The sequence below is a fragment of the Coffea arabica genome, chromosome 10c (genome assembly GCF_036785885.1).
Source record: "Coffea arabica cultivar ET-39 chromosome 10c, Coffea Arabica ET-39 HiFi, whole genome shotgun sequence".
Classification (NCBI taxonomy): Eukaryota; Viridiplantae; Streptophyta; class Magnoliopsida; order Gentianales; family Rubiaceae; genus Coffea; species Coffea arabica.
Genome location: NC_092329.1, coordinates 53609369 through 53623820, shown reverse-complemented (window position 1 = coordinate 53623820; position 14452 = coordinate 53609369). Strand labels below are relative to the sequence as shown.

At 33.7% G+C, this 14452-nt stretch overlaps 2 protein-coding genes across 7 annotated transcripts; both read right to left on the bottom strand.

Moving 5' to 3' along the window:
- Positions 1-5470: 5470 nt before the first annotated feature.
- Positions 5471-6522, bottom strand: LOC113715230 (metallothionein-like protein type 2). The gene is made up of 3 exons (XM_027239490.2): positions 6394-6522; positions 5953-6021; positions 5471-5843 (listed from the first exon to the last, which is right to left on the bottom strand). Exons 1-3 carry the CDS (start codon positions 6450-6452, stop codon positions 5747-5749), a joined length of 225 nt encoding a protein of 74 aa, XP_027095291.2. The 5' UTR covers positions 6453-6522; the 3' UTR covers positions 5471-5746.
- A 3453-nt stretch (positions 6523-9975) lies between these two features.
- On the bottom strand, positions 9976-13584 carry LOC113713349 (probable GTP-binding protein OBGM, mitochondrial). 6 transcript variants are annotated; one of them, XM_027237062.2, is made up of 6 exons: positions 13465-13584; positions 12275-12669; positions 11905-12013; positions 11518-11600; positions 11319-11381; positions 9976-11211 (listed from the first exon to the last, which is right to left on the bottom strand). In XM_027237062.2, exons 2-6 carry the CDS (start codon positions 12404-12406, stop codon positions 10066-10068), a joined length of 1533 nt encoding a protein of 510 aa, XP_027092863.1. In that variant the 5' UTR covers positions 12407-12669; positions 13465-13584; the 3' UTR covers positions 9976-10065. The 6 variants fall into 6 exon arrangements, with proteins under 6 accessions (XP_027092863.1, XP_027092864.1, XP_071925570.1 ...); XM_027237063.2 differs by having other exon boundaries at positions 13343-13482; XM_072069469.1 differs by lacking the exon at positions 12275-12669 and having other exon boundaries at positions 13465-13512.
- Between the last annotated feature and the right edge of the window lie 868 nt (positions 13585-14452).

The following is a 14452-nucleotide window of genomic DNA, read 5'->3' as shown; positions in this document are numbered from 1 at the left end:
TGTCAACACCTATCCTTTTCTACACTTGATCATTGATTACTTGGACATTTCGTAGCAAACACTCCATATGAATTGGCTTTGCTATTTATAAATATCCTATCCACCGGGGTATGTTATTGAAACTTGTAAGGCATTGATAAGTGATAACTTGATTGGTTTCCTTGTGATTTATTGTACGCATGCACTATAACAATTGGTTTATTGTCTTGGCTTTTATGAATCAATTTTGACAGATTTGGCATCTTATATTCTACCACATTTGGAAGATTCAAAATTGTTTTACACGTCAAAATTGACAAGAAGAAGGCGTAAAATTGATTTGGGTACTCTAACATAAATAGCAATTGATTTCGCAAATTAACTTGTTAACTCTAAATTGCATCACGTTCAAATCATAGGGACCAAACTTTTCATTTTTTTCGGTTGATTTTTTTTTTTTTTTTTTTTAGCCAGACCATTGATACTTGAGGTCAAGTGGTCGTGAGCTGGAAGACTTGGCATTCTCTCTTGCTTAGAAAGCCGTCAGCAACGCGTATGCCTTCAAATCTTCGCTTTCTTAAGTTTTGCCTTTATGTCCTTGTTACTTGTCTACTTTAATATATTTTTCCTCTTGAAAGTAACGTTCCTCAAAGTAGTCTACCCTTTTAATACTCTTTTTTCTTTTTTCCTACTAGGAAGGAGTGGGATCAAAGGAGTAAAAGGTTAAAAAGAAGGGATTGAGACCTAATTTTCTGAATTTTGAAGTTTCAATCTTAACTATTAAACCAAGACCTCTTCGATTAATAGGACACTCGTTAAAATATCTAAATTATACCTAACTTATTATGTGAATGCACGCATACCCATTTTTATTCAAACCCTTAATACTATATAACCAGGGATATTTAGTCAATTGCAATTTATAAAAAAAAAAAAAAAAAAAAAAAAGGAATCACCACTTTTTTCTTTGAACTTTTCTTTTTATTGATTAAGATGAAACGGGTGTAGCGAATGACTATTTCTATTAACTAGAAAAAAAAAATTTATTATGACTGCTCTCTAATACTTGTGATCTTTAGAATGTCACAATCAAGAACTCATATTCCAAGCATTATGTTACTATCAACTTGAAGATCGTGAATGAAACTTGCTGCTATACAGACACAATTAAGAATATTCAAAACATATTAAATCATTAAAAAGCAACCAAAGCGAAAAGTTAAGCTTGTTGCATTTTCTTTTCCGGTTATTGTACTTGTTCATTATGAAAGAATCCTTTGATCGACGAAGAAACATTTTTCGTAAATAATTGAATTAGCAGGCGAGTACGAGGACTTATATTTTGCTGTTACCATATTTAAATTTGTAACAATTAAAAGCAAAGATAAATTACCTTTTACCCCTTGTAATTTGATGCTGTACTACATAACTCCTCTACGGTTTATATATATGGTTTAAAAACTTATATATAATTCCTCATGATTTATTTATTTATTATTTCCCTTCCATCTCTTTTGTATTTTGAGAAAATTAAGATTTTGTAGGACAAAGTATTAGGTTTTCAAAATCATTTCTTTAACCCAAAACTAACGGTAACATATTAACCCAAATCCGGAGGGATTTATACATAGATTTTTAAACCACAAGGGGGTTATGTGGTAAAATATGAAACCACATGGGGATAAAGTTAATTTACCCTAAAAGCAATGAAGAGAGGGCTTTTTCTTGTTTTTAATAAAAGTTAAAATTGTAAAAAAAATGAAGCAAATAGAAAATGATCAAACGTAATGAGCGTTTTTTTTTTTTCCCCTTTTATTAGGGTGCTTCACTCAATTCTCATCCAATCACCACTTATTTAATGGTGTGAAAGATTGCAAGTCCGACCAAACGTATAGCGTGATCACCCCCTTTGAAATTGTCAAAGAGTGCCTGCTGGCTACTGCTCCACAAAAATGAATAAGACACGAGAATCCCTTTCAAGTTGTTGCTTCCAAGATTTTTACCGTAACGGGCAAAGCAACTTGATTTTAATTGATAGAAAAATTCAAACACATCGGCTAAAATGGACAAAAACTATTGACAAGAGATTGCATTTATGTCTAAATCAAATCTAAGGCAGCTGATTCTGGTTATTGGGAAGAAATTGTGTTTGCATCCACAATGGATTACATTCATGGCTTACACTCATCTACCATATCATTACTATAATATCCCCTTTTTCATTACACTATCTCTCACTATAAATTATACTCTACATAATATAATAATATAAATTCACAATCAAATCACATATTTATTTTAATAATTTACAACACTTATCCCATAAAATTTAAAGCTTTTAAAATTATCAAATGGGACATGCAACCAATTTTCTGTTGCCTTGCATGTCTAGTATGCGTGTAATGATTATGATAAGAGGATATAATTTTTGGGTGTAATACCCTTTATTGCACCCCATTGTGGATAACCGAGTTTTTCTTGTCAAAATAACACTCTTTCCAAAAAATATTCTCAATGTGATTAGCTTTCAAATTTTATTCCCATAATGATGTTATTATTGCCATCTAGTTATCCTAATTGCTGTGTAGAATAACAAAAAGGGAAAGCTTTAATCTAGTCTATAATTTCTAACATGAACTGAAAATTTTAATTTTTTTTATTATAAAGGCACAAGCAGATTGATTTATCTTGAGATTATCAATTCGAGAAGAATATTTTCAACCACCGAAACAATATCAAGAATATAATGAAGTTTTAGATATTGTTAATATAAATATTGACTTCTCAAAATTATGTTTGTCAAGAAAAAGATAATGAAAGGAAAAAAATGCGGGAAGATTCAGAGAGAGAATCGAGGAAGATATTAGATAAGAAAAAGAAATGGAGCTCGCTTTTATCTCTATCCCAGTACATGTGTAACCTATGTGGCAAAAAAAAAATTGATAAAGGTAATAAATTTTAAAATTAAATTATTTTGGATATATGTTTTGATAGTTCTTTTGGCAACAAACGTCAAGAATTGCGCATAGACTCCACCAATTACCGAGCAACTGGTAATGGCACATCACTTATGTTAAGAAAAGTTTACAGTAACCGTTGGCCCTTAGTCCAATGGTCAGAAAAGAGCTCTTTCAAAAACTCTCCAGTGCAGGGGGATACAGAAAAGTGCAGTAATGCACTTGTTTAGTCTAGTGGTTTATCTCCCAACCCCCATACAGGTCTGTCTAGACTCTCCCTTCCTAAGAATAAGAGTAGAAATAGGTTAGATGGTTGCAGCTGCAGACAAAAGAAGAAAATTTTATGGTGATCTTTATTCTCTCATCTTTATTTAGTACCAATATAGTCCCTTTAGAAAATCATTTTCTCTTTTTTATATTCAATCACTAATTGCCACATCATTGACAATAGTAGAATTTACATTTTACATTATTAAAATTGTTGCAATTTAAAGGTTAACACTCTTTTATCATCCAACCGTAAATTTTAAGTTGAGGGTTTATGATACCCGAAAGGTAGAACAGATTTTGGTCAGTATGACAAATTTACGCTTTTCAAAGCGTACCTCAATTTTGGCCAACAAAAGGACTAATTTACTAAATAATATCCATGGCAATTACGGGTGTGCATATTGATCTGTTGATCGAAAGACCGCGTGGACGCTAACTTGCATCTTTTTTTTTTTTTGTCAACTCCGGTAATGACTTTTGTTAAGCAATTAACCCTAATCCCAGATTAACCTCCAAAAACCGGCCACTAACTTGCATCTAATGTATGGTAAATTCGTGTTCAATATTTGACCAATATATTAATTCGGTCCCAATGTTTCGTCTAAAGCAAATTGGTTCCTAAAGGTTTTGATTTTAGGCATATTCATGACAATTAATGCAAATTCAAGGATGACTAATGATCAACACTAACTGTCAACATCAAATTGGCGTTAGTCAACAAACTTGAATTCGCACTTTTAATCCCTAATATTTTGATTTTGAATAATTATATTTCTCTAAATTTTAAATAGTAATATTAAGAGTTGTACGAAGATATGAGATGTAAATTAGAATAAAATTGTATTAAATGGATAATAAGAATTCTAATTAAATTTATTTTTCTTCTATTTGATTTTTTATATGATTTATTCAAACCGCTAATATCACCATATACTTGTATTCTCTTGTTCATAGACAGTGTTTGGCATCAGTCAAGGCCCCGCTTCCTCCCGTGAACGCATGTTTGAGGAACAGTAAAAAATTTTGCTGATGATTCAAATTGAACTTCTATCGTGAGATTTATACTTGTGCACGGGAAGTATTCATTTGCTGATGAAAGTTGCCCTTCTCGTTAGCAACAACATTGGAACTTCTCCTAGCCCTTATGAACCCTTCTCCTCTGGCGCGCGCACATATACATACATACATATATATATATATATATATATATATATATAATGAAATTATGATTTTTTTTCCAATTCAATCATGTGCTGTGTATCCGACTCATTTGATGGATTGAAGATCTTATTTCTCCTTTTTTTTTGGGTTAAAAACAAAAAAGCTCTATGTAGTATACCTAATACACAGAAAAGCTCCTTGTGATTTCAAAACATACAAAACGATACATCATGTTTTGAACTAAATTGTAAACTAACAAAATTCGTTAAACTTAATAAAATCTGATAAATTTAATGAAAAATTTAACGGAATCCGGTAATTTTAACGATAAATTTAACGAAATCCAGTAAATTTAATAGTCAAGACCGTCATTTTCATTAATTTTAATGAATTTTATTAATTTATAATTTAATTCAAAACATGAGGTGTTATTTTGTATATTTTAAAATCATAGAGGTTTTTTTTGTAAATTAAGTATACTACAAAGGACTTTTTGTTTTTTTATAAATATGACAATTTATTACATTTATTACATTATAATTGCAAACTTAAAAATTATAAATATGACAATTTATTACATTTTTTTTGTAGGATCTACTGATTCTACGATCCGATCTTGCAAACCAAAAAACGATTCTAGATAGGATCTCGATTTTGAAAACCTTGATGATGATTCAAATTGAACTTCTATCGTGAGATTTATACTTGTGCTGCACACATACATATATATATATATATATATATATATATATATATATATGTACATGCACGCGCGAGCGCACATACACATACATATATACACATATATATATATATATATATATATGTACATGCGCGCGCGAGCGCACATACACATATATATATATATATATAATGAAATTATGATTTTTTTTCCAATTCAATCATGTGCTGTGTATCCGACTCATTTGATGGATTGAAGATCTTATTTCTTTTTTTTTTTTTTCTAAATAACGTTGTTGTAGCACCTGCACAACCTATATATAAATGTGCCAAGTTTTGTAAGGTTTTATATTTTGTTGACTAGTTGTTAATTTTTGGTGTGCAGGAACAATTGTTGTGAAGATTTGACCACCAATTGGAGATGCATGACAACATACATTTCTTTCTTCAATAAGCATTGCATTTCAGTGAACTGATACAAAGCAAGGATGGTTGCAACTCACAAAGGACAACACAAGAGAACATAGACATAATTAGCTAACAAATCCAGTACATAGATTTGCAGAAGCCATGACCATCTTATTATATATTACAAGCAAAGACCACACCAAAAGTACTTCTTAATTCTTCCCCCCAATGACTTTTTCTATAACAAGTGAAGAGAAAGCTGCTTTTGGGGAGTTGTACTAGCTTTGTCTTCAACAGGTACAAGGGTCACATTTGCAGTTTGCACCGCACTTGCAGCCATGACCTCCTTCAGCTCCAAAGCTTTTCTCAGCATTCTCATCAGAGTATCTGCATCGGTGGTAAATCAAAAACTATGAGGTTATTCTTTGGTTAAACTGATAAAGGGCATCCCAATAAAGCAATAAATACGAGGAAATAATTGTGATTTCAAACGTACGTCTTTTTTGGTGCAACTCCCTCGATGATGGTCACACTTGTGACCTTTTCCACATCAGCATACATTTTTCTGCCAGAGGAAATAAAGTTCAAAGAGAAAATTGAAGCAAATCAGCCATTTATACATGAAAACAACATGTGGAGAGGGGCTTTATTTATAGTGAATTTTTAGTAATTATGCTCGAAAGATTTGCCTAGGTTGCATGCACAAAATGAAAAGGAAAAATAAGTTAGTGGGGTTGAAGTTAGGAGGATGTTTGAGCACAATGCATGATGATGTAATTGGAAATTTTTGACACGAGGAATGAAAGTTCAACTGGGACTAAATCATAACACAAAAAAATATGCTAGCCATGACCAAAGAATATTAGAAAAACTAGAGGTTAAGTATAGGAAAACATATATTATTTATTCTTGTAGAAACAAATTCGAGAAACTTTACCCGCAGCCATTGCCGCAGGTGCAGCTAGAGCCGCAGTTGCAGTTGCCACCGCAAGACATCTTCACAAAAAAGGTTTTGAATCTGTATTAAATTTAACTCAGTAGTAAGTGATATTGATCACTATTGTGCGAGTTTTTTCTGGCGGAGTTGCTGGCTACTATTTATATTGCAACGGGAAGAGAATTCTTGACAATGATTTGGACACGTGTACCAATAGATGTGAGTTACGTAAACTAATCAAATTGATTAGCCTGCTATTTATCAAAAAGCCTGTCGTTTTCTACGCTCCGGCGCATTTATTTATGGGGCGCAGGGGGAGGCAGCCCCGAGCCCCTTCCAAGCCACCCTACAAATTTCGTACCAAGATACTCATTTGTCAAACGAGTCATGATTAAAACTCAATATTACACAATTTATTTTTATTTGGACATTTCGTAGTTAAACACTCTATATGAGATTCTTTTTCGGAAACGATAATTATTATATAACATATCTATTCTAAATTACAGCAGAGGAGGAGTCTAAAGAGATTTTGTATTAGGGGTTAGTACGTACGCACACCTTATTAGATTAAGAGAGTGTTTTGACATAATTTTTAGATTTTTTTTGTTGCAGGTGGGATTTAAATCCCTACCTACGGTCCAAGCCGGATCTTAAGACCCACTTGGTGGCCACTGAACTAGGCTCAGTGATTAAACACTCTATATGATTGGCTTGCTGTTTTTTAACTTACCTAAGTGAAGCATTGTTTAGTGATATTCAGTCTTCTAGACAAAATATGGTCCTTGGTTTAAGATTAACAATACATATTTTCTGATTTTCAGGAAGCATAATTTTTAAATGACAAAAAGACTAAAACTTAATTTGGGTTCTGTAATTTGTATGGCAATCGTTTTCGCAATTAAACCTGGGACTTGTTAGGTCTAAGTTTCCATCACGTCCAAAACATAGGGAGCAAAGTTTCAATTTTACTTATGGTTTCTATTCAGCCACATTATTTGTTCGGTACATGGGGTTCAAATGGTAATTTGGAAGACCAAAGTCACCTAACATTCTTTCTTATAAAGCTAGGCATAAATCGAAGTATGCCTTCAAATTTTTTCGCATTCATGTTTGGCAAACAAATTTTTGGCCAAATTTGTCTGCTACAAGTTTTTTAACAACTTAATCAACAGTAATCTCAAAAATTTTTAAACTATACATTTCAAAATATCCAAAAATTTGCATATTTTAAAAAATTTTCCTACAACTTCTACAGTAAAGTACAGTAAAATTTTAGACAAACACAAAAAAAAACTCATTTGCTAAACGGGACCTTTATTTGAAAGTAGCTTTCCTTAATATGATCTTACCCTTTTTCATGTTCTAATCAAACGGGTTACAACAACCAGGGATATGGACGCAATTGAAACAAAAAAAAAAATTTTTTTTCCAGTTCCTGCCTTTTTTTTTTTAGCTTTTCATTGTGTTAATTAAGCAAGAATTGTTATAAAGGTCATGGATTCTATCAGAAAACATTTTTAAAAAATTGACTGCTTATTCTAACATAGGAAAAAAAAGGAAATTTATTAGTGGATCTGTATTGATGACTATTAACTACTGTGTGACCTTTGTATTCTAATTTCCAAGCTTAATTCCGCTACAAAGATACGATTAAGAATATTCAAAACAGAATAGAGCAATAAAAAGCTAGCTTAAAAATGAGATAAGCTAGTTCCACACTCTTTTCCAATTAATGTTGGTGTTCTTTAAAAATGATATTAAAAAAAATCCTAGGATCGATGCAAAGATATTTTACATAAATAAATGAATTAGTGGGAGATTATGAGGACTACGATTTTTTTGTTACTATGATTAAATTTTGTAAGAAAAAGAAACAATGGAAAAAGATTTTTTTTCTTGCTTATAATAGGATTAAAAATTATAATGAGTGAAGAGAATAGAAAATGATCAGATAATTAGGGGGTTTATTTATGTTTTTCGGCCTTTTTTTTTTTGTTAGCAACGATACATTTGTATAACTTACTCTATCCTAATCTAGGAGGAAGGGGAGCCTAAGAAGATTATGATAGGAGGTTAGTGGATATACAGATCTAACTAGGTCAAAAAAATGCTAGTCTAAACCCCTCCCTAATGGCCACTGAGCCAATGACAAGTGGTTTACGTTTTTAGGCCTCAGAAGTGGGACAATCGATTGTCGCCCATCATCATCGCTTATATTCACGGTAAGAAATATTGGCAGTCCCACCAAAAGTACGGTGTCATCACGCCTTTGAATTTGTCAAAAGTGCCGGCGGCATGCGCCTGAATTCCAAAGTCCAAACAAGAATTCAACCACATTCTTCTTGTCTTAGTTGTCTATGGACTATGACCACTGTACAATGCTTGAGAGTCCCTTTCAAAGATTGTGGGAAATGATGGCAATGTCCATGATTTTCATCGCACGGGCAAAACAACTTCAATTTTTTTTTTTTTTTACCGATAACATCTATATTATCCTATTTTATAAGAGAGGAAGAAGTATTATATAAAATAAAATATCAGAGAGACGACAGATTCACGTGTTTAGATCGTAAATTATTACATCTTATTTACACACATTAATTAATTTGTATTATCAACATATTTTTCAATTATTTTTTTATCTCACATGCATCATATCAAAAAAATATTATAGTATTTTTTTCATAAAGTTATCTCAAATAATTGACTATCCATCCAAACACTTGACAGCATTCATACTATCCTATTCTGCATAGGAGAGGAAAACCAACTGAAATGTATAAGAGATTAGAGAGAAGACAAACTTATCTGTATCAAAGGAAATCATCCACCTACAATCCAAAAAGGAATTTTAAATCCTTAGCTAACTTGTCTTGGGTAAGTTGGTTACAACTTTAACTCTTTTTTTTTTTTTTTTCAACCCAACCCAACGCTCCCCTCCCCTCGGTTACATCTTCAACTTAAAGCAGGCAAAAAGGATAATATATCTCCCTATCATCAGCTTCTTGCTCGAGGAAAAGGTTAAAAATATCGACGAGAAATTCCAGTTTATGTCTAAATCAACTCCACGGCAGTCGACTCGGCTGACGAGGAAGAAGTGTAATTTGAAAGGAATGCCAAAAAAATTAGTGGCTCCTACGTTACCGACATTTGATTATCCAATCTATTACGCAACTTTCACAATGATTTTTGTCAATATGCCTGGATCATAAAGTTCATGACACAGAAAATGCATAATTAGAGGCCCCTTTTCGTGAATGAAAAAGCTTTATTCTTCCAATCGCAGAAATTGGATTCTAATTTTCCACTCATGATGTAAAAGTAGCTGAATTTCGGACAGCCTCTGCTCAGGTAAAGACATGAGAGGAGTGGATGTGGGTTGGAAATTATTAAGTTTCTTACAAATCCTTTGTTGGATGGCAGAAATTATTTGTGCAAATGAGATGATATTACAAATGATATTGGTGTCTTGAATGAATGGAATCACTCGTTTTGATAGAATGGCTACAAAGCGTCCAATGACTCTTGGGGTAAACTCATGCGGTACTCGGCATCACTATGTCTAGGAAATTTACTGCGTCAAAAGGAACAACTACTTTGCATTTTTATTCACGTAAAAGATGATCGCAAGTTTTTTCATTCAACAGCACAAACATGAATCTCTACAATTTAGTCAATTACAATGTCATCCAACTTCAGTTTACATGACTCTCCTCCGTTTACAAGCATCCTGAGACCATCTTTTAGTTCTGGTACTCCTTCCTCGAGAACAGCACAAACTGGAAATATGGGAACTCCAGGCACTCTCTGTTTCAGTTCTTCATAAACTTCTTCAGCCCCTGCTTCATCAGTTTTATTTGCTACTATCAAGGATGGCCGATTGGACAAACCCTGACGATAAAACTCGAGCTCCAAAATTAGATCCTTGAGCTGTTCCCAGGGTGGAATTCCTTTTCTACCATCTAGTGCAGCAGATAAGTCGAGAACATAGGCCAGTACTTTTGTACGTTCTATGTGACGAAGAAAAGCATGCCCAAGCCCACGATTTTCATGGGCTCCTCTAATAATTCCTGGAATATCAGCCACTGTGATAGAAAGATCCTCATAATTCAGATTTCCTAAGTTAGGCCTCAATGTTGTGAATGCATAATGTCCGACTGCAGGTTTCGCCCTTGAAATTGCTCCAAGAAGAGTACTTTTACCCGCATTTGGCATCCCTACAAAGCCAACATCAGCAATACTCTTCAGCTCTAATAAAAGAACCGCCTCAGAACCAGGCAGGCCCACACTGGCAGATGCATGCTCTTCATCGTTGTATGCCTCATGCTTTGGCGTCTTCCTAGGAACTCTTGAAGAAGACACATTGCCTAAGCCACCATCACCTCCACGAGCAACAATTATTCGTTCTCCTGGTTCTGTCAATTCAGCAACATTATACTGGATATCCGCTGCTGCCTTCAATTCTTCTTCGGATTCTACTTCAGACATAGCATCACCATTGTCTTGACCTTCTCCTGCCCTACAGCTTTCTTCCCTCCAGGACTTAGTAGCTTCTTTATTGCTGGAAGGTGTGACTTGAGGAGGAGATGAAGCATATATAATTTCTGCTTGCTCTTCTGCAGCAGACACTCCAATGTCAGTTCCTACACAAGAAGATGCTTTGACATCACTCTTACTGATCGATTCTATGGACTCCACATCAAGTGAACCAGGAATTTCCCAGGGGTCCAAAGCTTCAGAAAAGCTTTTCTCCACTGCAGAAGGAATTTCTCCCTCCATAAGATGTATTACTGTACCAACAGGCACTTGGACAACCTACAAGACCAGGGTATTTCCAATTAACCAACAAAATCATATTTACTTAGAAAACTAACAACAGATGATGATGAATCCTATCAAGATGATGAAAGAGAAATAACAACCTTGTCGCTGCCTCTGCTACCTATCATATTTTTTGAAGCACCGTGACCACCTCTTCTTGCATTCTATTAAGACACAATAGCAAATCAGCAATTCAACCAATAAAGAAACACCAAAAATAAACAAAATGGCATCAAGTGAAACTTGGAACTTAATTCTATGCCAGACAAATAATGCTACTCTTAGACAAAGAAAACATACAACATGATGTTGCATACAGCTGAAGTCCCAAAATGAAGGCGAACATTCTAATATTACATCACCACCTCTTCCTCCATTTCCACCTACATAACGTCCACAAGTACATCAGAAGCGCTAATATAGTTTAATGACAAGAGGAGACTATAGATTGCTTTTCAGAAGATTTTCATGCCTGACATTATCTACAAACTTGTGCGCTGGAGAGGCTTATACAACATAACATCAAACTGCAAAGAACGCTACTGTCATTTCATTAAGAAAGGTTGGTCTTTGTAATTCTGACAATTATTTTTACAATTTATAGAGGATGCATTTGTAGAATCTGGAACAAAAGGAATAGTATCACTTCAGAAGGTCATTAAGCACTATTTAGTGAATAGAACCAACCATCAGGTTTACCACGCCGATCATGCCGGCTTCGACGGAAGCTGGTACAACCATTGCCCCCGTCACCTCCTTTAGCCCAGAGCCTAAACCGGTCAATCATCTTGCGCTCCTGCAACAAAAAGATAAATAGATAGAAACATATTTGCGTACAAGAGCATTTTTATGCATTAAGACTAATTAAATCAAACTGAATATGCAATTAAACCAAGAAAAATTCATAAACAAGTAACCAATTCATACAATGTGATGATGTAAAATAAACTGTTAATTGCAAAGCATCATGCACTCATGCAGCACAGCAAACAGTACATGCACATGATGCAACAATCCAGAAAGTGAGCTGTGAGAGGGAGGATGGAAGTGTGAAGACCTGCAAAGGGGCAAGCTTTGATTTTTTGCAAGGAATATCAGATGAAAAGCGCATCTGCAAAATGCTTGATGATCTAGAAAACCTTCCCACAATATCCAGATATTCAAGGGGTTTCCGACCACGAAACCACATCTCAATGCCTCAGTGTCCTGAAATTCTCTGAGGTTCTACAGCTAGGTGCAGACAAGAAAAATGTTATACGTCTCGCACCTGGAGTGCATTAAATCATTGAATCTCCTGAAGCGAAATCTCCAAGAAGACTCTGCTTCACGAAGAGCTCTATTTGTGGTTGAGCCGTATTCAATGTCTCAGCTCTTCCAATGCCTGTTTACTTAAAATCTAAGTTATCTTTATTTGAGTCTTATATTTCAACTGCATTGACCAGTGACTGAAGTCTGCATGAAGAGAAGAAGTGAGAGACTTCATTGATTGCTTAAAAACAAGCACTGGAGCAAAAACATACAGGCATAAAATTCCCACTTCAAGGAAGAAGATATCAAACACCGAAAATTCCTGTGCAATCGATAACCGTTCACCGATAATTCCAGTGCAATCAAAGTTTAGAGCTCAAGAAATATCTTATCTTTGCGGAAAAATATTGAATAGGTTTTTTTATCGGTCCGAAAGTCTATTCAATAACCCTTCACTCATGAACTCTGCTAAACAAAACTTAAGCTTATCCGAACCATTTGTCCTCGGCTGCAACAATTTTGTTTACCCATTTACCAAGGTATCAGGCTACATCATGATTCAAATGGTAAATACATTAACGACCAAGACTCTTTCTGGCACCGTATATAGCCCCAAGAACAGTTGCTCCAAGATGAAATTTCAGTTCCTCTAACGCAAACTTTTCTGCTATGATTGTTAGCACTAGTGAGACCCAATAAGTGCAAAACGCAGAAAACTTTAGGGAATGAACTAAATAGCAAGTAGAAGTTTCTATGGGACATTTCATCAAACAGAGCAAACGCACGATAGAAAAGGAAAACTCACGATAGAAAAGGAAAACTAACTTTACACTCTTGCAGGTGAGAGAAATATAAACCAACACCTGAAGATTCTTACTCGAGAAATTTTGTATTTTGTGGATAAAAAATGGTATTTAAACCAAGCTGTGATTCAAAGAAGTGCGCGACTCTGGGACGGACGACAGGTGCGAAAGAAGATGACTGCTAAAGGCAACTTACCAGAGCACTGCCGGGTGCAGTCCCGCGCGTCATTTGGCTGATCAGATCCGTACCTTGCGGATTTTGATCCTTACCTGATCCGCATATCCATTGAAATAGAGTCGGGTCAATAGATATCCATCTTAATCCACTTATCATTTTAATTTTTTTTACACAAATTATTTATACTAATTTAATTTTATATTTTATACATTCATATAAGATTTAATAAATTTTTTTTTCAAAAAAGTCTTTCACTAAGAAACAAGCATGCCAAGAGAATACAGGAAAAAGTAAAAAAAAAATTAAAAGAATTCAAAATCAATAAAACCTTGAAATGAGTAGCATTTTTTTTAAATATATGTTCCATATTAATTAAACTCTTTTTTATAAAATATAAGATCATGAAATCTACAAATGAATCTTGTAAATAAATTATAGTCTCTCATATTTGTAATTCAATTTGTTCAATGAAATTGCTTATTTAACTCTAAAAATATTAACTTATAATATGGGCATAAAAATAAAAATAAAAAAATATATATAATATGTGCATATATATATATATATATATATATATATATATATATATATATATATATATATATATATATATATATATATATGCAGAGTGGATCGAATACCTGCGAATTTTTAATTATGTGACCCTAATCCGTCCAGCGTCTAAGCACACAGGTATCCGACCCTTTTTTGATCCGATCAAATAATATGGATCGAATATTCTAATTTTCAAATCGGATCGAATTGGATATGGTAGATTTTTGGATTAGCAAGTAATTTTATCCACCCCTAACTGTCATTGAATTTGTTTGGATAAGAGTTTATTTGGATGATTTATTTGAGATATTTACTGTAGCACTTTTTGTGATGTGATGTGTATGAGATAAAAAGATGATTGAAAAGATGAAAAGGTGATTGGGATTTGTGAGTCAAAATTTTTTTTTCCAAATTCTCTCTATCCAAACAAACTCATGGCCTTTTTCGAAAT